The sequence below is a fragment of the Rhea pennata genome, chromosome 2 (genome assembly GCF_028389875.1).
Source record: "Rhea pennata isolate bPtePen1 chromosome 2, bPtePen1.pri, whole genome shotgun sequence".
NCBI lineage: Eukaryota > Metazoa > Chordata > Aves > Rheiformes > Rheidae > Rhea > Rhea pennata.
The window spans coordinates 126,347,010-126,371,017 of record NC_084664.1 but is presented as its reverse complement, the minus strand read 5'-3'; the positions used below and the strand labels follow the sequence as shown (position 1 = coordinate 126,371,017).

The following is a 24,008-nucleotide window of genomic DNA, read 5'->3' as shown; positions in this document are numbered from 1 at the left end:
CGGCGTGGCGCTGGGGCGGCTGCGGATTGGCCGCCGGCGGGGGGTCGCGAGGGCGGGAGGAGAAGCGGGTGAGGGAGCGAGGCGGCGGCGGCCGCGGCTGCACGGTGGGCGAGGCGAGCGGGCGGGCGAGGCGAGCGGGCGGGCGGGATGGCGCTGCGGGGGGCGACTGGTCCCGGCGGGCAGGGAGGGAGCGGAGGGCGCCACGCGGGCTCGGGGGCTCAGCGCCCTGCCGCCGCCCTTCTGCCCGGGCGCCCAGGGGAGGCGGCGGCGCTGGCGGCCTGGGCAGGGCCGCGCTGGCGGCCGCAGGCCCTGGGCCGTGGCTGAGCCGGCCGCCGCGCCGCGAGTGGCGCGGCCAGCGGCGCCCCGGCACGAAGGTGTCGCTGGTGAAAGCAGCCCGACTGAAACGGAAACCCTCTCGTGTTATGGCTCAGAGGAGATCATGCGAGGGGAGAATAATCTGGAGCTAACGCTGGGAAGTTCCAGAGAAGTTTGTTTGCTTGCTTTTTAAGGAGGGTTTAAAGGAGGTAGCACATAGAAAAGGAGCTTAATCGTATGAAGTATGGTTCCTTTTCTGTAAACATCAGAGGCCTGGTTTGTATTCCTGTGCTGATATTGCTGGTGTTCTCCTCTAGCACCCGTGGCTTGCTCATTGGATAGTGGTTTTTATTTGGTTAAACAAACAGTTAAGTTTCCAAATACCAAGTGTAAACAGAGTTAGACTGAATACTGACATCTGCTGCAGCGCATTGATCTCTGTCTGGTAGAGTCAGCAAGACTTCATTTACGTGCTGCCCTTGCAGGTACTGTGAAGACAAGATTTATAAAGAATAAATTGAAAGGAAATAATTCTGTCTTCTGATACACACTTTGCCTAGGTGAATAAGGAAACAGGGAACAGAGTTTTCCCCACATCATCTCTAAAACTTCCTGATGACTTACTGAATCAAAACAATTTTTTCATAGTGGTCACTAGTTGGAATCCTGTTGCTTCATGTAGGAACTCAAAGTCACTACTAAGATTTTAGGGGGAAAGTAGAGAATGTTTTGAATTTTTTTAAGAAATGCTTTTTTGTTTAAAAAAATCACATCCTGTTGTTTCTCAAAAGGCATATGAGGTGGCCTGGAATTCACAAACAGGAGTGATTAGGGAACTTCGTCAGGAAGGTGTGGGTGTATGAGTATGTTTGGCCAGTATAATATGCCGGCGACCTACCCAGCTGTATGGTTTAGAAATGCTGAAGCAGTTCACTTACTTCTGTACAACATCATATTATACCAGGTAGATGTAAATGATGTAATCTCCATTGATCAAAGGCTTTTGATCTAATTTAAACTAATGCTCAAATGGGGAATTTTTTTTTCCTCTCAATGATTGGTTGGCAAGATATGTCACTTTCATACTTGGTGGCATATGTGACTAGCTTATATTTTTAAGAAAGCATTAATAACTTACATTGATAATATGTATTATTTTCAAGTCTTGCATTAGATTTCATACTGAAATTAGCTTATATATACCCCTGGTTGTTTCTGTAGTATTCACTGGCTTTTATCTGTCTTAGTGTATCTTTCTGGACAACTGTGCCTGAAAGGAATAGGGCACTTAAGAATTCATGGTTTCCAAGCCAAAAAGCAAGCTTCTATATAGTGATTGTGTGATCTTTGCCAAATAGTCATGTTTATAAATGCTTAGTGTTGATTTGGGAGAGGGATAGTCCTTTATCAAAAGATTCTTCCTGCCTGCCTAGTTTGCTGCTGCTGTGATAATTTTCTGTTGGCTTTTATATTTCCTTATTAATTCTTTAATATATTTCCTTATGAATATAATTTCATTAGATGAGCTTGGGAAAATGCTAAAGACTATGCAGACAGGAATGCCCTAGTTGCCTGCTGAAGTAAGGAAACCTACTTTTTTGTACATAATTTTTGAAGTGTTTAGTATCCCTTTAAAACCATACGTCTTTGAAAGCTTTGCACCTACTAGACTTATACATATCTTTTCAGTTTAGAGACTAGAGCTGTCATTTTTCAGATTTTGTTCATTTGTTTATTTTTTGTGTAAGGCTCATTTACATCAAGCCCATAAATCATTTTCTCTTATTTTGCTGTGAGTTTTACATAAATGAGAAAAAACTTCTTTTTGTAAGAAAAATATGAATATTATGCTTCTTTTTAAGACAGAGCTCATAATTTGAAAGAGATTTCACAAAAACACGTAAAAGGATGCCAGTTTGTAGGCAGATGCATCTCTTTCTTTTTTCTTCTCTTCTTTCATATGTAGCACTCACCTGACAGCCTAAGGGTTCCATTCCGTATTTACTTATTATTATACTTTGTGTATACTGTCTGAAGCCTTTCTATTTGTTTTATTAACGTTTTATAATTTGTAACTGATATTATCTCTCAGCTTTGTGAATTGATATCTGATAGGAAAGTATTGAATGACACCTGCAAAGGTCGTTATGGAAAATGGGGGCAGAAGAGAGTTCAAGGAAGCTGAAGTGAGTGAGAATCCCTGCACTCAAAAATGCAGACATCTTAATTTCTGAAACAGAGAATTTCTGCACATTTCCAAAGCAGAGAGAAAATTACCGAGCATTGTTAATTTCTGGGTAAACAGAGTTACATAATGAAATTCCTACCCCCCAACTGCTTTAGGCAGTGAGATGTGATTCTTTGTACTATTACTCTTCTAACCTCTTTTGTGAATCTTGCCTATGACTACTGCTTATCACTTCCATAGTTTTGTTAAGCACAGCGGAAGTATTGTATTTTATAGTAACATTAGTATCACTTGCAGAATTTTATTGTGATAATTGACTTGCAGAAGCATTCATGGGAATGAAACCACTGTTATTTTTAGTTTAGGTACAAGCAAGAAGATAAATGATAAATAAAGCAAGCATCAATTTTTGAAATAAGATCTTATTCCAGGTTAGTAAATAACAAGTGTTTAATTCCAATTCTGGCATCTACACAGAGCATTAGAGAAAAATGTGTTAATGTTTTCATTCTTGCTGTCCAGCAGTTTCATTTGGAATGAACCCTTTGTGTTCTTGGCAGATAGAATGATTGTGAAATAATTGAGATTTATGAAGAAAAGTATAGTGCAATAGAGTCTGGGAGAAATGAGTTTCAAGTTTATCTGGGGATAATTCTGGAAATCTAATAGGCCTCATAAAAACCTCAGGGTGATATACTTAGACATCTTCTCCTTTTAGATCTCTGTTTAGATGACAGCTTAGCTAGAGGTTATTGAAACATGGTGGTTTTCCTTATTGCTATGCTGATGTCCAGGAACTGATTGGTACTCTGTGCTGTTATGAAGAGACTTTTGTGTTTTCTTCAACAAGAGCAGACAGCTATTCATTGACAAGAGCCAGGAATTGATGACTGCAGTTTTAGGTACTTTAAGGTTTTAAGAGGATTATTTACAGTTCAGATTATAACCATTGCTTTTTCAGAAACTTATTTAAGTAATCGTTCTGCAGAATGAATGCTCTTTTGTGTTCAGTCACTGGAATCTTGAAACCTGTAACTATAAAAGCTCACCAAAATGTTTTGAAACAGGATAAGTATTTTGGACTATTCTTGCTGCAGTCATGCTCCTTTTCTTATTCTTGGGTCTTCTGGATCTCACTGATACTTTGAAAGTTTCTAAAATTAATCAGTAATATCTCAGAAGTTGTTTTGGCTAGTTTTTGAGCTGCTCAAGGTGGATTTCATTAGATTGTCGTCTTGCATGCCTGTAACTTACCAGAGTTTTCTATAACCTGTTCTAACAACCGCCTCAATCATTATTTTCTTTTCTTCCCTGTTAGTTATATCTCTTATCTTCTGCTTAGTTCTAATACATTTATGGATTGGCTTTTTGGATGTTTTGTTTTACAATCTGTTTTATCTGGAACCCATTTTGTACATTAGCCTTTTAATTACTATTTCATATTCATATGATTCTATTGTTCTAATATTACTTTACTTCCTACCTTTCTTCTGCATCTGCTTTTGTGCCTTTCATAGGTTATCTTATCAGGTTTTGTATCATTCCTTTACCTCTTTACTGCTCAGTTTCTTGAGCACACAGTAACTTTCTAGACTTGTTCTGCTTTCCTCAGAGGAATTTCTATCACTCTCTATTTCCTTCTTCACTATCTTCTGTCTTTAAAACCTCAGTCCATCCAGTTGATCAGAATGAAAATAATTGACCCATTTTTCTTCCACTTTCTAAAACAAAACAGACTACAAAAAAGTTTAGTCTGACTACATTTTGGGCACTGTGAATTGGTAATCTGTTGAAAGAGCAATACGTTAAGATACAGACTGTCATCTCTTTATACTCCCATCACTTTCCATTATGAGACAGACCTGTCCTATCAATTACTCAGAAATACCTTTTCTACTTCTCTCTTCTTTTGTTTGAATGTCTTTACACTTCTTCCATTCTTCTTGTCATTGATTTCTATACTATCTGTTCAACAAGTCTGAATTTTGCAGTAAGGCAGTATATATTACATGCAGCACACTTCTTCAAACAGGTTTTCCCTTTTAAAATAGTATTTCTTTCATTTCTTATGTCAGTATAGCTCTACAGTGCCAGATATGATGTCAAATTTAATTTGGGGCGTATGAAAAGCATTATAGTCTTCCTTTTCTAAAAACTGATCAGGTGGAATGTGGTTAAAGATCCATCCAGTCCAGTAGCATGTTTAAGGGAAGAATAGTGGATGCCTAAAAGAAGAGCAAGTAAATGATAATGTTTGCCTAATAGATCTTTCTAGCTTTTGGTACTCCATGACTTAGAGAGCTTTTTATTTATTATATATGACTGCACCTTTTGTTAATGGTTGTTTGATAGGTAGCTCATTATTTTTCCTGCTGATTTTTTTCTTCCCCTCAGGATAATGCAGTTTCCGTTCTAATCTCATGAAGGTGGATTTGCTTTTATTTATTTATTTTAATAACTTTTCTTCTCAGTGGCCTAACTATAGCTCATAGGTTAGTATCCTAGTTTCTTCAGGAAACAAAAAAAAAATCCTATTAGGTATGTCTTCATGTGGTGGTGAGAAACTAATAGCAACTTAAAAATAAACTGTCCAAAAAAGGTATTTGTGAAGTTGAGCTGTTCTTGCTAAGTTTTTGTCAGAATTAGGTTATTACCTAAAGAATTGTTAAACTATTTAAAAAAATACATACTTGTGATGGAAACAGTCATGGTTTAACTGTAATGCTTGTGAACACTTTCATACTGCAGAACTTTTCCATCTCCTGACTTTCAAACTTCGAAGTATCAGGTTCTTGCTGTTACATTGCTTTAGTGGTCATTATGTAGTGGTTTTGCAACACTGTCGTTCATGCTACAAATTTGTTATTCAGGCTGGTTCCACACAGTTTTGTTTCTAGTCTGATACACAAAACAAATATAAACCTAAATATATTGCTTCCTTTCTGTTTTTGCAAGCCTGTTTTTGTCTTAATGACATTCAAGTTATGACTGTTGTAAAGCATAAAAAAAAAGTTTTCACTAGAGAAGCAATAAAAACATCTTGATTTAAGTAAATATAAATACACAATCTGAAATCTGTCCAACTTCATAAATTGCTTGAATAGCTTCAGGTCCCACATCTGTGCTGTTTCCTGTTTTTTCTTGCATTAATTATTTTTCCACATTTCCTTTCTCTCCTCAGTTGTGAGAAAATGAAGGAAACAGAGTTGTAGGAGAATATGGACGAAGAGAGATGATCTTCTTTCTGTAGTTGTTTGCTGTATACAAAAGAGTTTTAGATGAGAGTATGACCCGTTAGTGTTAGACCCCAGTTGCAGGCATTCCATAGTGTTCTTTGCTTGCTTACTTACACTTGTTGAAGACCATCATCCGTTCAAGTTCAAATTAACAGTTACAGCCATAGCACTTTCATCATTAATTTTGCAACAGCTTTGATTCTTAAAAATGACACTACTAAAAAACTCTATAGCTTGTACTGAATAAATGGCTACTGAACGTCTGTGCATTGCAGGACTAGGAACTGTTGTCTCTGAAAGTGTCTTTTTTCCTGTAACTGTTTCTAAAGCTTATTTTTGGAATGCATGTACCAATTTACTCTGGTATATGTTTCAGGACAGGCTTCTAAAATGTTTACATTTCTCATTTCAGAAGGACTATGGAACCTCTGCAGCCCTGTAGGTCTGGAAGGCTTAAATCCAAGTTTGAAAAGGCTTTTTCCATTCCAGATGATTTGCTGGGTTAAGCGCTTAATTAGGATGGTTTTTGAACAAGTTGGATTAAACATGGACTCAGTAAGTTTTTCAGATTTGCTTCATTTTTTTTTCAGGAAGTCAGGTATGGAAAGCACTTCATACATTCTAGTTTGTGCTCGTCTGTTCTGGCAGAACACTTTGAATACTTGATACTGGTATCATTCTGAAATACTGAAAAAGTGACATTTTCTGCTTGGACACTGAAGTATCTGTATAGTTGCAGTGTAAACAGTGTTCTCGTGATGGGAAAAATAAAATTTTCAACTGACTTTTGACAGTGACATTAACTCTTAAGCATTCTCACTTCTTTGCTCTTGTCTTGAAGTTATGAAAAGCCCTATGAAACTGAGATGATGATAATTTGTGCAACATTTACTTTTTTCTGAGAGCAACACAGCTGTATTCTTTATTGGGGAAACAGAGGAAAGTACGTGCATAGCTCTGCTCCTGTAGGACGGTGTATATGTTTTCTGTCAGTGCTTGGCAGACCGAGAGAAAGAGAGAGGAAGATCTGCTGCAAACCAACTGTTATGTCACTGAGTACTTTACAGAGCTATTTTGAGCAGAAGTATTGGCCTCAGTGCAGTAATCTGTATAAAATGTCAGTATACTCTAATGTTTTAATAATGTGGAGTTGCTTAGCAGCTACTTGCAGTGCTTAAACTGCTGAGGAAAAAATGGTTCTGATTCTGATGATAGTGGTAGAAGCTTTTATTATTCTCAGGCATTTAGAGACAGCAAAACTAACATACTTCATAAGTTACAATGACCAATAAGAATCAAAATATTTTAGGATTTTATTAGAACTCAGCCCTGAGGTTCCATTCACTACAAATTAGAAAACTTCAAGTATCAAAATATGCTAGACTAATATGGGTGTTGGCCTGGTCATTTTCAGCATCATCTTACAATCTAAATAGGAGGTAAAACCCAGGTTTTAATTTCTTTTTCCCCTTCCCTCTGCCCCCCCCCCAATTCTCTACTTGTATCAGGCTTGTGATAATGCAATTACTTTTCTGAGTATCAGCTGTTCTGGAGAAGAGCAAAGCATTGATGCAATAACAGGGTATGACTAAGTAATATTTTACAGACTTGCTCTGCCAGTGCTTCAACTCAACAAGAAGTTGTGTGAGCATGAGTAGAGCACTGCTGAGACTTACTAGCATAGCTGAGCAATGGGCTGACTTTATTTTCATACTTTCTGGCACAGCTTGCATGCAGTTTTCTGAAAATACTCTCAAGGCATATCTTGAATTAACAAAAGTAAATCGTTAAAAATTTTGGTCTACCAAACCACCATTTGTTGAAAAACCTCAATGGCTTTTGGGTGCCAAACATTTTTGGGGATCTGGCTCCTAACAACATCTTTTCCTATCATGTGAACAATCTGTAAACAACTTTAACCAATTGTTTGAAGTATACTGTACTTATGTTGGTCAAGCAACCTGTAGTCTGGGCTCTTCTGTCTGTCTGTCTGTTGTGAAAGTAGGTATGTAACTTACCAAGCCTTCCCTTGTGTAATACTATTTTTTTCCAATGCAACATCACTTTCCAATAGAGAGTATTTTCAACAATTGTAAATAATGAGATTGTATTACTGTAGTACTGTTTGCCAGTGATTCTTTCTTGTGGATTCCTAATTTACATACTTTTTGTTCAGACATATAGACAAACAATAACATAATAGTCATAAATGTGAGGTCTTTGAGTAATCCTTAATGTAGTATCAACAGAATACTTCAGATTCCTGAAATTTGAATATGCTTTAAAAGTTAGTTGCATGTTAATCATGAGAGGATGTAAGGTTCATATAATAGACAAACTGAGTCTGAGTGGGGGACTGGCAAAGTTGCAGCTCAGATGCGGGAATCCGATGTAGAATATGCATAATGCACATTTATTTTGTCAAAATTTATATATTCCATTAAAGTCAGAGGAAGGAAAGATCCCTGAGTATACAGCCAGACAAGATGTTCACATGAAGTTGCTGAGCTAATATAATCTGGGGATAAATACCATTCTTAACAGAGCTATCAAAATACAAGAATAGTGATCTGTGCTTACTGTATCAAAATGTTATTCAGTTATGTGTTGTGAAATGCCCACAGCTGCATTACACTCATCACACAAGAAATACTGCTATTGCCTGTAAGTGTTATTTTAGTATTAATAGCTTGGACTTGCTCTAGCTTTTCTTTGTTGGACAGCCTTCTAACAGGATGTTGAGTTTCCTTGAAGTTATGAGCTGTTAAAAACTAAGATCTGAGTAGTAGGTTCAATTTACAGCCATAAGCAAACACTGTCCACATTTTATAAGTTATCAATGTTCTAACCATTTGTTAACCACATACTCTGTTAATAGTGCAGTAGTCTTCTTATCGTTCTTTATGCTTTCATGTATCATTCCTATTGCCTTTCTCTCTACTCAAGTCTTTCCTGCTTATACCTCTCTCTTCTTTGGTCTTCTATTCTAGGAGAATACAAGGAAATGAGCCAGAACTACAGTCTCATTCCGTGTAACTGTAGAGCAAACATTCCTGTCTTTAAGTACAACAAAAGAAGGCACATCTAATCCCCACTGAAAAAAAAAAAAAAAAAAAAAAAATTAAATCATGCATCGCTTTAGCTCAAGTGTAGTTTGGAAGGATAAGGAAAAACTAATCCTGCAGAGTATAAAGTAAATAGCCTAACAGGTGACTATTTTTTTTTTCCTTTCCATCTAGGTACTTTGGTCAAGCAAGCCTTACGGTTCGTCTCGAAGTATTGTAAGAAAAATTGGTACTAACCTCTCTCTTATCCAGTGTCCAAGAGTCCAGTTTCAGGTAGATATTCTCAACAATTTGGAATACATGTTTCACAACACTGATTAATGAGAATTGGTTTTGCATCAAAAGACTTTAAGCAAGTTGACAGTACCTTTAAAAAGATTGACTGGAGGGTTCTTAAAAGCAGAATATGATAAATTTGACACATAAGAAAAATCAGTTTACTACTTTCCGATTCAGATTTTTTTCCACATCTGGATTCTTCAGCTTCTATACTGCCTGATACCCAAATCAGTGTTGCTACCACACATGTAACAAAACTTGAAACAAGATTTTATTCTAAAGAAATGAACTTCTAAAATGACATAGTACAGTATTAAAAAGTTATACTAGGAAAAGAATCCTGCACTTAAGAGTGAAACATCTGAAATTTATTTTTAAAAACTACTTAAAAAATAGGCTTAAGGGGCATGTAAAGATGAACAGTGTTACTTAAAAATGTTTGGGAAAATAAACAACTTTATCTCAAAGCAAAAATTATTTAAAAGATAACATGAGTTCCCTGTTTGCTTTTTTCAAGTACAAGGCTAGCACTGTGTAGGTGAAAGGGGAATATAAATTCTGTGCAGCTTTCCAACCTGTTTGCTTCTAACTTTGACTGCATGTAGTGGGAGGGTAAAGAGTGAGAGTAAAGACTTAAGGAGGAGGAAAAAGCCCTTGTTCTTTCTAACAAGTCTTTCAGGAACAGATGGTAAAGTGGAAACTGTTACACATGCCATCTTCAGTTCTCTGTATGCTGGGGATGGGGGATATGGAAATTGAGAAATTTAGTATTTGAAATTCAAGCTGAGAGGAGTACTTCTTGGGTTAAGCAAGGGAGAAGAACATAAAGTCAGATGGTGGGAATCATTTCTCCATCCACACTTAAGACAAGTTAATTTTCTACATAGGTAAAATTTTCAGCGTTCCAATGTATTTCTTTAGCCTTTGCAAAATGTATAAACATTATTTGGATTTGAGATTGCAGTGCAAAATCAGATAGTTGAAATTACTGTAGAAGCCTTTCTTTATGGTAGTAAAAACCCATGCTAAAGCTTTACCTCGCTTAGATAATTAGATTGAGACTGTAGGCAACCAAGCATCTTTCACTGGTAGTGACTTTGTGAAACTTAAATGTATAAATGGTGGTGGGGGCATTTGTTTGGGTGGAAGGGAGAACAAAATGTCATGCTGGACTTCAACTTTTGGATGTATACTTAATGGTAGTTCTACTAAGAGTACAGCTCCATTTGCCTTGGATTTGAAAGGAAGTAAGGTCCTCCTATGAGGTGTCCGATTTCCCTACGGTAAAGGCCATACAAAGCAAGATGTTCATTTGCAAATAATTAGGCAAGTAATACCCTCTCTTAATACATAGTATGCAGAAGAAAATACTGCTGTTTTTTGTTCTTGCAAAGAGCTGTATGATACATTTGAGAAACCCTTTCCTGATTTTTTTAATGTTAACATAAAAAAAGTATGTATGTTCATCTGAATTCTGTGTTAGAACAAATAGAATACTTACCTTTTTTCCTCCTACAGGCACTGTCAGCTTTGCTTAGATTTTACACACAGTAAGTGTAATGATCTTCTATTAGGTGAAAGGAAGAGATTCTAAAAATAGAAGTACAACTGTCATAGTTGATTAAAATTGAAATATTACAAAATTGAGACTTTAAACACATTAAAGCTTTTATGATTTATGCAGACGTCAAACTATTTTAATTTATGAACTGCTGAACATAAGTGTGGTGCTGGTATCTGCTTTTTATGTCTCTGTCTCAGTGTTAAGATTCTGTAGTGAAGTTCAGTACCAAGCTTGACTGTTTTTATACTGTTGCAACTGACACTTTCCTATAGCTGTCTCTTCCTTTTTCTTTCTTGCCAGCTTTAGCTATAGTATGAAAGGACCATGCACTGAACCTTGCTGTAAGTCACTTTGTTTAAAAACCAACCCAAAACTTACTTGCCTCATCTGAGGGTGCATGTATATCATCAGTGTTTCTAACTTCCATCTAAGAACAACCAACTTTCTCCAGGTTTTCATTTTGTTTATGATAAATAGATAAGTTATCAACAGAATCTGTTATGTTCATTCTTGCTTTTCTTCTAGCATGCTTTTTATTCTGATAGTCTAAAAATGGAGTAATAGCAAGACATTCTGATTTTTTTATGGTCTGCAGATTGTCCTAATATCTGTCTCTGAGGATTTTGCCACAGTCAATATTTAAATGGATTAATAAATGCTGCTAATACATTCAGTAAGCAACAACAGAGCTTATCTTAAATATTCTATATGGCATGAACACATGAAAATGGTTCATAAATTTCCCTTTTATGTCATATTTTTAGGCTTATCTATGGTCTTTAGGAGAAAAAAAAGTTGAATTTATGGCTATGGACAGGTTATATTCAACTAAACTTACAACACTGTTATAAGGTAGGGGCCTTCCTCCTTCCATGTTGCTAATCTGGTGTGCTCCAGCTGCGACATCGCAGTTATAGTCCTGTGCCTCTTCTGCTTGTTGATGCAAAGCCCTAAAATGGAATGCGAGAGTCTCCGAAGGAATTGGTCTGAATGTAGGAAACATCAGAGTTTACTAGGATAGCTTGAAAAATCATAGCAACTTTGTCTTACTGAAGAAGTATTTCCAAATATTTAATGCCTAAGTGTGCCAGTAACTTGAAATTAAGAGTTTTATTCTATCTTTACACTTACAGAAATGTGTTCTACATTCCAAGTCCTGGAGAAAACAAAAAGTAGGGGTTCTGCTTTGACAGCACCCAAAACAATATAGTGTTTATAGTTTCTTCTCTGGAAGTTCTTGGAATAATGGATGTGACATCTACAGGCGTGTGTGTTTGTTTATACATGAGCATATATAAGCTAAAATAGACAAAAAAAAAGCCCGTTAAAGGTGAGGCGAAAACTACATAGTTTTCAGAGGAAGGGGAAAGCAAGCTGCTTTCACTGCTTGAACTCATGCAATGAACTGTTTAATAGGATTGAGTCTCTTATGGCAAAAATCGCTTTAAAGCCTGATTTCTTCCCAGGTTTCAGCACTCCATTCACCGTTTCAGTTGCTGGCAGAGCAGCTGTCCAAATGTCCTACAGCCAGGAAAGGCTGGAGGAATAGTGTAGTCAGCAGGGTTGTTTAAACAGCATTCTACAGGCAAGCAAAGATGTTTAGATAGGCTTTTTTTTTCTTCTTTTAAATCAAGTAAAATCTTGGCTCATCTTGGAATTCTAAATCTACTGTGGAAGGCATTCTGGTTTGTAGGGATAGTTAGACAAAAGAAACATCTGTATATTGGCAACAAGCAAATTCTGTTTACATATAAATATGAATTTAAAAAGTAAGAGGAAACATGCGTCACCACATAACAGAAGGCTTGCTACTAAATTTTGGATTTAAAGCTATTTAATTCACAATGCAGAAAACTTTGCAATGGTAAATGCATTCTTTACTGTTCTCTTACAAAGTTATTTTTGATGCAAATATAGGTAATACTTTTATTTAAATATATCTTCATTTTTTTTATGGTGATAGTTCCCATTTTCTCTCCATTATCATTGAGAAAATCTATGTCATCTTCAAGAAATAGGTAATGTGATATATTTTTTATCAGTATTAGCATTAATATCAATGCTGTGGTCATTAATTATTTTTTGATTTTTAAAAAGAAAAAAGGAAATATCAAACAATGAAAATTTTAACATGCAATATAATATTCTCTAGACTGTTTTAAAGAGAGGCAGGCTGCTACGGTATTAGGCACAACTGCTAATGTGATAAACATATTACCATCTGTGCTGATGCTACCTGGAAAAAACCCTGTTGTTTCCAAATGATCTTCTGGTGCCAATATACACTCCTGGGAGCTGTGATAAAGGCTCACACCGAAGTTGTGAGTGTGTGAGGTGAAGATGACTAATCTCAATTTCCAAAGCTGTTTATAAAAACTCCTGGGGAAAAAAAAAAGAAAAAAAACAAACCCACAACTTCTATCTTCCTAGTATTCACGTAGCAAAGACTACAGCTAAAATACGTATGAATGCTCTTCAGAAACGATTTTGTACTGCAGTTGTATTGTGCTAGCTTGGCTGCAAATTTAGCTTAATGCTAACCTTTTGTAGTTGCTGCTACATTATACTTTCATCTTACAGAAGTCAGTTGCCTTGGAATTGGTCCAAGTGCTAGCAGAATGGATCAAAGCCATCTTAATAGGCCAGTATATGGTATCACTAGCTGCCCCTACTAGCAGCAGATAGCAACAGTTTTTTTGTTTGCACAATTCATGTGCAAATTTGACATGTAGATGTACATGCAATAGAAGGAAGAGAGGTGGCTTAGTTGCACTGGAGATAAGTAAGTCAGGGCAACAGACTGAGCAGAAGAAATTACCGAAAGATAATTCAGTAGCTGTTATTTGCTAAGATACTGTGACCAGAGTAATCATCAGTCCAGTGACTGAGAACACATGCCCTTCTCTGACTTGGAGAAGCAGCCAATGTTTCAAAGTATTTTTGAAACCATTTTGTATAGGTTATAGAGCACGTATTGATGGTTTAAGCAATTTTTAAAACCTGCATTTAGGTTGCTTAATTGTAAATGTAAGAGAAGTTCGATTTCTGGAGCCTTGTTCACCTTTGGCTACAAATAACTTAAAAGCTAGTGGCAGGACATGTTGAAAAATGATTAATTTTTTCAGCATGTAGTAAATGAGATTGTTAATGAACAGTATATTCCCTTAGAGTTGCATCCTACCCATCACTTAAAGTTCTTGTGATTACTGAGCTAGCAAAAGTGATTTTTAATTTATTTATTTTCTTCTTCTAATGGACATAGTTTTATTCTTGTGCAGAAATTCTGGAAGTTATATGTGAAGAGAAACACATTTCAACAGAACTTCAATCTGAAAATAATGTACTAAATCAGATTATAAGACTTCAAGTATTAGTAGTCCTAAAGATCGTCTTTTTTCTTTTTTTTTTACTATTATTCATGAGTACCATAAAACAAAATATATTATTTCAGTTAATATAGCTGACTTCTTATGAATGTTGACATTTGCTTGTCTTTAATGTAACAGTTTGTGCTGGATTTACAGTGTTCAGTAGCTTCATGGTAGTTAGTGTAGGTAGCCAGCCATGCACCTTAAAAACAAAAATAACTTCTGTGAAATGTGCAGCAGACTAGAGTGAAAAAGGGCAAAAACTTGTCCCTGAAATAGGTTCTAGACCAAGCACAAGACAGTAACAAGTGTGCTCAGTCTGAAAGTGTGTTTCATGCATGTCTGTATGATAGTTGCATCCAGCCTCATTAAAAATATTAGTCTATTCTGCTAGGTAAAATAACTAAAATGAGTTGGGAAAAGTGACTCTAAAACCTTCAATCTTATCTTTAAAATTCAGCTTGCTTCTCATGCCACAGAAGGAAACCATCCTAATCAACTTAGAGAAGATGCAGTGGCCTCCTTTGCAGATGTGAGATGGGTTGCTCAAGAGGAAGGTGAAGTCTCTACAAGGCTCAGGTATGCTCCTTAAATCTATTTGAGGTTATGAACTGAGAAAGAACCTAGCTTTTTTCCAACAGGAAGATACAGCACATAACACTGAATAAGAGCACTTGAATGCTTGGAGAAAAGACAGAGGAGACACCAGATATCACCTTTCCAGTACCAGAAGGCAGGTACTGGAAAGGAGGTGGTAGAGGTCAGCCGAACAGGACTGTGAAAGAAAGACTACACTTTGAGAACAGATACAGAAGATCATGCTTTTATTTACTTACTTGCTGCAAATATTTGGGAGTGTTACAGTGTCCTTCAACCTTATCCCCACAGGAATGTCTAGGGTAGTATGGCACCTTTGCTAACACTGATCCTTCTCCAGTTCTTCAGAGGGTTTAATTAGCATGAGTTGGTATTTTGTAGGGTTTGCTAATTACTGGCGATGGTAATTCTGACAATCCAATAATTGGCATGTTGTTTTTCAGCCTTGTGGTTAAGGCTTTGCAGACTAGCAAAGAGTCTTATAACATTATGACTTTGTATGTCTTTAATCTTCATAAGGAAAACTGGCAGGGAAGGGTGTAAGAATTATCTGTCAGATATTATATATAATATTATATACCTGTCAGAATTATGGGACAGGTACTGTTGTGTTGGGTAGAGAGTGCTACATAGCTCTGTAACTGCCTGAGCCAGGTTGGCTGAAGTGATGAAGCTCTGTATTGTTCCAGCCTATGCAAACTGCTGCTCAGACTAGCTAGAAACAAACTAGCTGGATACAGTTCTGTAGTGCAGAGGAAATTTTTCTTATAAACAAACTGACCTTCCGGAGAAAGGCACAGAGTGTTGGCTTCAGAGATTACTGGAGGATATTGTTCTTAATGTAAAAGCACAAAATACGTTATTAATGGTTTAATTAAGCAATGTAACTTGCTACCCTGAAGCTTTGCACGACATGCATTCTAGCATTGCAACATTAATTTTACTAACTCAAAGGGCAGTTGCAGAAATAAATAACTTGTTTGAAGAGACACTATTTGTAAATTTATTTGTAAAATAGATTTAATACAGAGGTAATTTACTGGCCACTACTATAGGATAGTTTTCTGTGGCTTCAGAGGACCTTCTATAAAAAGATAGAGGACTAGTATTTTTGCTGAGATGCCTGCATATGAAGGCGGGGGGTGGGGGGGAGACAGATTGATGTGGGATGGAACTAAAATAATCCTGCAGATACATGATGACTTTAAGACTGCTTATAGTGGAACACTGTAGAAGAATTACTTAGCAAAAGAAAATATGATCCTGCTTAACACTTTTGGTAATACTCAGATCTGCTTAATCAAATTATTCCAAGTTATTCTGATGTTTTATATCAGTGTTGTGAAAGATTCAAATGTGTATCAAACACTAGTGAGGTGGCCGGAACACAGAGCTTGCCCTAGCCTTAAATCTTGGCTTTTGTTTTAAGCCTAGCACCACTGCAGATCTAATGCGATGCCCATCAAGGACAGCTTAACACGCTTGTCCCAAGCGATAGCACTCTTGAGCTATATAGTCTGGAGCCATTTTATAGGCATCTTGAAGTCATATCACTAGTCGCAGTTCTTATTCTCATGTTTGAATAAACAGTGCAGTCCTGACCTGCTTGAGAAGTTTTGGAAATAAGGTGAGAGTAAATGGTCATAATTTACAGTTATAATGTATTCATGTTTATGATAATAGGTTGTCATTAGCCATTATCAGTTCTACTTTAGATAAATTGTATTCAAAAATGATGGTGTCTTTGGTGAATATAACCTTTTGTTCCTGCTTATTTGACTGTAGATGCTTGGTAGTGCTGCATGTGTTTGACATAGTTTGAGCTTTGGTGGGTAATAAAGGAAGGTGACAGAGTTGCATTTTCTTGCTCTTGGGTAAAAAAGAGAATCTCATGGACTCCTTATTTTATGAAATTTGTCTCTGTAGTTTTATTTGCTGCAATAGAAAACTTCACATCATTCCCTTTTTGTTTTCTGTGGAAGCTGAATACTGTCACACTGTTGCTGAATACTGTTCAGCTTCCGTTTCAGCACTTTTGAGGGCATGGAGCGTGTGAAACAGTTTAGCGCCATAGAAGCTGCTTCAGAAGACAAAAAATTGTGCAAAATATGCTGTGGAACCAAGAAACTTTTCCTTCCTCTTAAAAGGAACCAACTATAAATGAGACCCATGGAGAAAAATAGTGCCATTTGGGCAAGATTTTTTTAAAAGTCTTAATTGCAACAAAAATATAATTACAGATACAAGCAGAGGAATAGAAATTGGGGGGCAACGGGTGATTGTATTTCTCTGTCCTTCTAAAATCTAGAATTAAACAAACCCTTAGTGTTACTAACTTGTAAAAATTTGCAAACTCATGTCCCTCAGGACAAGAAATGTTATATTTTGAAGAAAAAATGCAGTAGAATTCCAACACCTGCAAAATAAGCTGTAACACTACTTCTAATGATCATAAGGATGTCCTTGCTATTCCTTCCTCTCCTCACAGGTTGTAATTGAGAGACATTAACACAGAAAGGTTTAAAAAGTTGTCTTCTGTCTCCAGGGAAGGAGAAGTATCATCAGATAGTGATGCAGACAGAAAGAATTTGAAACGTGTTTATTGTAAGCTGTATAATGTTTTCATAGAAGTGATTTGTGAAAAAACAATTTACATTATGAAGTCAAGTCTCCAGCTTTAATTCCTTGTTCCTGTATATTGTAGATTTAGTTCTGTTTAGTGTCTATTAGAAAGCCTTTAATAAAAGCAGTCTTGTGATATTTCTGTTATAGATCGGAAGCTTGGTCAAAAACAGCCCAGCCTCTTTCAGGTGAACCACACCATTCTGGAAGACAAGTGTACTTACCAAACTCATTACAAGAAGAACCAGTATCAAGGAGCACAGTGACTGCAAATGAAGAAGCTCTGCAGAAGATCAGTGCTCTAGAAAATGAACTAGCCACTTTAAGAGCACAAATAGCCAAAATTGTAATCTTTCAAGAGCAGCAGAATCTGACAGCAGGTAATAAAATTGCTATACTCTTAACACAAAATAGTTAAGAGGTTTGCCCTTTTTACAACTAATAATATACTAATTTTTGTGAGATACTGCAAAATCTGGAATTGGAAAACTTCTCCCATATTGTTGTGGTTAGTGTGGAAACTTCTTCCGTGTTGTTGTGGTTAGTGTGGTGGTCAGCCTTAATATATTAATGGAGAGATGCAGAATGTTTCTTGAAGACAGAAGGCATGCTATATTTTCTAGTATTCCAGAAGTCTTTGTGTTTGTGTGAAAGGTTGCTGGAATTCTGAATCTGTAGATAAGTAAAGAGTTACGAAGAAGAGCTTTCCGCTCAGAGCAAATCTCATGAGTGTACATCTCAAGCTTATGAAATACCTAGCAGAAAAGGAGATGCGTTGTTTACTGGAATCATCCCTGGGATGAGCGCCATTGTTCAGATGGAACCAAAAGTGATGCACTATTCCCAGCAGTAATTTTCTTTCCCAAGTTTCTTTTTCCTCTTGCCCTCACCTGCTGCCTCCATCCAGTTCTAGATCTGCCGTCTCTAAAGCATTGCAGATAGCCTGTCAGTTTTCACTTATTTCTGAGTTCGTTTAGAAAATGCATTGTTTTGCCTATCTTTATGCATTAGAACATAATCTGATTCTGCAGAAGACGTTCTAGTTTAGTATTTGTGTGAACTGATAATAGTAGTTACTTTATTTTTCCATAACTGTTCAAATTCAAAACCCTGAAATAGTTTAAAGGGTCACTTGGTTTTAGTCTTGAGTTGTAATTATTGTGATTTTTTTTTTTTTTTTTTTTTTTTTTTTTTTTGCCGAGTAACTAATAAACTACTCTACATCACCTTCCCTTATCCTCTTTACTAGGAAGCTTGAATTTTGCCTTTGGCTTGATTTTATCATCTTTATCTCCCTCTTCTGGTAGAATATGGTCTAGGAAGCTTGAATTTTGCCTTTGGCTTGATTTTATCATCTTTATCTCCCTCTTCTGGTAGAATATGGTAATGACTCTGTAGGTATGCACACAGTAGACTCTACCTTAGCAGTCCAGTTTGGATTGGTTTTGCTCATTTCTTCAGAGAAGGATTTGAGAAGAGATTTATTAATTTATTTGTTGAATTATTACCACTATTATGTTTATAACTTCTAATTTTTACCCAAAGAATGCAGGAAACTTAAAATCAAGACTATCTTGAGAATTTATCTGTTCAGATAGATGATTAGCTGGCCTAAAAACATCACTACCTCAGAGAGCTGCAATAAACTTGAATTTCAGCACTAGCTGAGCTCTGTAGTTTAAGACTCTTGTATGGTAAGGTCTTAATTTCTCAGGATAACTGGGAAGAATCGCTGCTTACTTAGCAGAGCTACTACTCACATAGGTACTGAAAGGAAGTCAAATAACGCTGCCTTTCAGAAGAGAGTGAAATACAGACAGCAGGAAAAGGCGAACATAATTAAAAAAGACTGCAACATCCGTCCTATTTCATAGACTTGCAGTAAAGATATGACTGCACCTAGAACTTGAATCAGAAACTCAGCAGTTTTCACATTTGGAGGAAAATTTATTTAGGTGGCTTAGGAATAAGCAAGTTACGTAATAACCTGAAATGGAGAGGTGTAGGGGGAGGTAGAAAAATGAAGATATTACCTGAGCATTTGTTGAGGTTTAAAGGGGAATTACAACTAAAGTTAACATGAAATGCATGTTTTATTTGTAGGTGGGTTAACTGCTGTCCCTGTTGTGCCGTCGCTGCCACCACCACCGCCACCTCCTCCACCTCCCCCTCTCCCTCCCACAAGTCTACAACAGGGTATGTCTGCAATTGAGCTCATTAAAGAACGGAAAAACAAAAAAACAAACTGTGGGCAGTCTCTCATAGAAAATGGGCCAAAGAAGCCTGAAATACCAAACATGCTAGAAATCCTCAAAGATATGAACAGTGTGAAACTACGCTCAGTGAAAAGGTAAGACATTAAAGATAATGAGTTTAAAGATTTATTTTTGATTTGTGGAAAATTATTTCAGGTTAAGACTGATGCTGATGTAACATTTGACGGACAAATGGAAATTCAAAAGTGTTCACAACTTTTAAAGCTTTGTCTTGAACTATGTTAAAGCTTCTCATTTACTTTTCCAGATCATCGGAAGGTACAAAATCTAAAGTAGCTAACCCTACAGATCCTGCAGCATTAATAGCAGAAGCTCTCAAAAAGAAATTTGCTTATAGATATCGAAGTGACAGCCAAAGTGAAACTGAAAAAGCAATTCCAAAGTCTGAAACAAAGACAGAAGTAGTGCTGGTGAGTATTGTGGTTCTGAACACATGCTTGGACTAAATGATACTGGTTGTGAGAGCCAACAAAAATCTGCCAAAACATAAAATACCTAGAGTGTTTGTGCACAAAACCCATTAAGTATAGCCAATTCGCCAGGAATTGTGGCAATCATCCATTTTGTTTTTGGACTCACATCTTGAGATTTTGTGCTGCTTTGGGATGAGATGTAACAAACACTATTAGACTTTTAAAGTAAAAAAAAAAAAAGAAAAAAGAAAATTACTTCTTTTAAGGAGCATGTGGAATGCTGAAAACTTGGTTCCTAAAAGCTCATACCAGAGATGAATCAGAACTGAGAAATTCCTGGAGCTGCTTGCTATTAGTAACTTAGATGTTCAGATATTCCATGTGCAATTAAAGGCAGAAGTTGGAGCAAGATCTTGAAATGTATCAGCCATTTCTGGCAGTACTAAAAGCATATTGTTCAATGTACCTGCTAGATATTGTTATATGCAGGTTTTTTTTCTAATGATTGGAAACACAGAGTGTATTAGAAGTTTCTTTACAGTGTGAGAATGTTAAAATAAAGTTATTTATAATATCTACTCCAGACATAGTACAAATTAAGGGCTTTAGTTTATTCAGATTGATTTGAAACCACAGTAAAGGCTTTTTAAGCACTTAATATTCAAGGTGCAAGTTCTAGCAATAAACACCTGTTTATAAAACAGTCTAATAATATTTTTTAATGAAATATAAGTCAGTTTTGTTAGTAAGCAATTCTTGAAGCCTTCAGCTGCAGAAATGGAAAGGAAAAATACAGAATTATTTTCCCTTTGTTCATTTGGAAAAATGCAAGTAAAACCCCAGAATTTAAAGAGATTTAACTGAAAGAACTGACTGTATTCTGTACTGAGTTTTGAGGAAAATAAGATTGCCAAGCCACAAATCTCAGGACTTCTGAAAATTTGAGCTTATTAATGTTGGCTTAGTTGCCTTCTGTTTTAGGCCTTTTAATGTGTATTCCTGTAACTGTCAGACTTTTATTCGTAACTAAAAGGCTAGAAATTTCCAAAGAATCAATCACTTGTTTCAAGCAGCTGAGGCCACCAAAAAATAAAATAAAATAAAAAGCTTTATTCATATGTGGGTTTTTGATGACTTTCCATTTGGAAACTTAAAATTTTCAAAATGTTTCACAAGTTTCACGAGAGCTGGCTCTTGTGAGAGCAAGGAACATCAAGCTTCATCAGCTAAGAAAAGTGAATGTTTTCATTTGTTAAATGACAGGCTGTTTATCTGTAATGAGTTATCTAATAAACATCTATCATTAGTTATTTATCAGTAAGTAATCTCTTTGCTAGAGCAGTTCTTGTATGATATCCTGCATAGTTTTATAAGGAATTGCACAAAAAAGCAGAACACACAAAAAAAATATTGTCAAGAAGTGCCTACTGGAACAATTGGTTGTCAGCTTCTAAAGATACTATCTTTACTTATTTTGCTGTGCTAGAGTGAAATGTGTCTAGTCAGAGCTGTTCCAGGAGACAGTTAGCTGCCGACCTGAGTAACTTCACTTGATCACTGACAGAAGTTTCCCCTTATCTTGTGGCGGCGAAGCAGGCAAAGTCCACATCCGAAGAAGCAAGATGATAAAAGAAACTATCTCTGTTTGAGTTCTGTTTTCACTTACAACATGGATGGGTAATAGTTCAACTAGATGTCCCTGTTGAAAGCAATCTTAATGTGATTCTGGTTTTCTTCTCAGTTTGGACCACACATGCTGAAGTCAACAGGAAAAATGAAGACTTTAATTGAAAAATCTTAACGTATCAAGATCACTACATGAAAGACTGTAAACTTGTTTTGACTGAGTGTTGCAAATAGCACTAATACTGAGTGGTCTCCTACAATGCAGGAAAAAAATAACATAAAATGTAGAATTGAGGCACTAAACATGTTAAGTTTGAGATGCATGTTTGTATGCGACTTAAAAGGGATAGATTTGACTGTTAAACTCAGGTGTTAATTTTGTATTCAAACCTGGCTTTCTGCTCAGACTTGTGCTTTTAGTTCATTAACACTAAGTTACCTATATGACATTCTTGCGCATAACTGACTGCCTTAATATAATTTGTATACATGGTAATAATGAAAGTGATACATCCTTAAGTTAACATGAGTCATTTGAGCTTTCACTATAACTTGCACTATGATATTTAGTTTCATACTAAATTTTTCATGTCAAAGTCATTCTTTTAAACATAGCTTTAGCAATTTTTTGGCCCAAAGAAAAATTGAATATATTCTGCTTCATACAGAAACAAAGCAAAAATTTAAATCTTCCTCAGAGGTCACCTGGTACATGACATTGTAAGTAGCATTTTTTTTTTTTTTTTTAATGAGCTTGCAAGGAAGAAGGGAGTAAGATCTACTTGTATCATCTGGTGTCCAACAAACAATGCACAAAAGGTGAGTAAATCATGCTTGTGGGAGCCTCTGCGAAAAGGCAGTCCAATGAATTTGAAAAATCAGTAGATAGCAACATAGAGTAAAATAATTCATGTCAGAGTATGTGTTAACAAGTGTAGAAGTGGTGTAGATGATGAAAAAACTACTGGAGGGTGCAAGCTGCTAAAAATATGTTGCTGCAGCTAAGAGAGATTTGTGGACACCTTTTTAACCCCAGATGTCTGGGGAACTGCACGAACCCTTGTGGTACTATTTGCAGGGAAGAGATGCTATAAGCTGTTGCACATAATCTGTTTTTCAGGGGAAGTCCCCATGGGCATTTCCCACGGCAGCTATTTGCTGCCAGAGCTGTACAGAGCTAGTTGATTAATCAACTAGCTGAGTCCCAGCCTCTATCCACAGCTGTAGAGGAGGCTCAAACAAAAATAAAATTCAGGCCGAAAAACACTGCTAAGAAACCTAGAAAGCTATAACTTAGCGGCATAGTTAAATGAAGTTTTCTCTGACTGTAGGTGAACTTAAAAAAGCTGAGTCTGGCTATTTAACGTTCCAAGTTTATCTGACTACTGGAACAAGTACAAGTGCCTCTTAGAGCTCCTGTTATCTAGACAACAGAAGAATGTAGCACTTTTTAAATAGAAACACCTGAAAAGTTCCATTTAGATTACTGAAGAGGACTAAAGCTTTGCTGCTTATAACTGGAACGTAGATTGCACGATCAAGGAGGATGTTTTTTGGTGTAAAACTTGAAATGGTGTTGATATGTACACAAAAAGCCTTCCTTGCAAAATGTTCTACCCTCAGTTTTACTGGTTGACCATTAAGTCTTCAGCATGTTATTTTAAATGCCTTTAAAACACCTTTTTGAAAGTTGCTTTTGGTTTCAAGTTTTGTATTTAATGCTCTATTGCCACTATATAAAATTAAAAGCAGTTTAAATATTTGTGCATGATTTGTAGTTTTCTACAAGTTATAGCGCCGCAATAAAGTGTAGCTTGCATTCTAGTACAGTGACTATAAATCAATATATTGACAACTTACATCTCCAGCAGGCCTGGACTAGATGCACTACTTACCTTGCTCTGCAGTATAAATAACAGCAAAATTAGTCCCATTAAAAAAAAAAAAAAAAAAAAAAAAAAAAGTTTTTAATTTTAGTGAAACTGAGTGATTAGGAGACAGGGAGAAGTTTATGCATCCCCACAAACTTGACAGGAATGTTCTCCTTTAATGTTTAGCACTCTGTGCCTCCCCTGCCAGAACCTGGGTGTAGGGCATAACAGCACCAGCCAGGGTGTCGGGACAACTGGCAGCCTGTTGCACAGGCAACCTCTGCTGAAGTCTGTGCAACGGGCATCTTTTTTTCCAAGATGTTTCTGGTTATTGCAGCTGAACTGTGACACATAGAACAATGTAAATTAGTGCAGTTAAGTGGTATCCTCACTTTTATAATTACTGATCTTATGCATTAAAAATAGGCTAAAACATGGGAAACCCCCCGCCCTAAAACCATTTAAGTTTTGATTACCTGAAACATTGCTGTGAGGTGCAGCAAAGAGAGACACATAAATGCATGTGTAGAGAAACATAAATGCATGTGACAAACCTTACAAGTGGCATAAAACTATGGTCAACAAAAT

General features: G+C 36.5%; 1 protein-coding gene across 4 annotated transcripts; it reads left to right on the top strand.

The window, feature by feature from the left end:
• The first annotated feature begins 49 nt into the window (after window positions 1–49).
• MTFR1 (mitochondrial fission regulator 1) lies at window positions 50–23,309 on the top strand. 4 transcript variants are annotated; one of them, XM_062570325.1, is made up of 9 exons: window positions 90–104; window positions 2,864–2,934; window positions 6,152–6,294; window positions 8,979–9,077; window positions 14,476–14,594; window positions 17,385–17,614; window positions 19,338–19,584; window positions 19,758–19,920; window positions 21,410–21,649. In XM_062570325.1, the coding sequence occupies exons 3-9, from the start codon at window positions 6,229–6,231 to the stop codon at window positions 21,449–21,451; spliced, it is 966 nt and encodes a 321-aa protein (XP_062426309.1). In that variant the 5' UTR covers window positions 90–104; window positions 2,864–2,934; window positions 6,152–6,228; the 3' UTR covers window positions 21,452–21,649. The 4 variants fall into 4 exon arrangements, with proteins under 4 accessions (XP_062426308.1, XP_062426307.1, XP_062426309.1 ...); XM_062570324.1 differs by lacking the exons at window positions 90–104; window positions 2,864–2,934; window positions 21,410–21,649 and adding exons at window positions 50–68; window positions 21,665–23,309; XM_062570323.1 differs by lacking the exons at window positions 2,864–2,934; window positions 21,410–21,649 and adding an exon at window positions 21,665–23,309 and having other exon boundaries at window positions 65–104.
• Window positions 23,310–24,008: the final 699 nt, after the last annotated feature.

What these genes read in the sequence shown, in the direction of transcription:
- MTFR1 (XM_062570324.1), top strand. Translation starts at nt 6,229, where the DNA reads ATGATTTGCTGGGTTAAGCGCTTAATTAGGATGGTTTTTGAACAAGTT. An exon ending in GAAGTCTCTACAAGGCTCAG is followed by an intron (nt 14,595 to 17,384) that starts GTATGCTCCTTA and finishes TTTCTGTTATAG; the next exon opens with ATCGGAAGCTTGGTCAAAAA. An exon ending in AAACTACGCTCAGTGAAAAG is followed by an intron (nt 19,585 to 19,757) that starts GTAAGACATTAA and finishes TTACTTTTCCAG; the next exon opens with ATCATCGGAAGGTACAAAAT.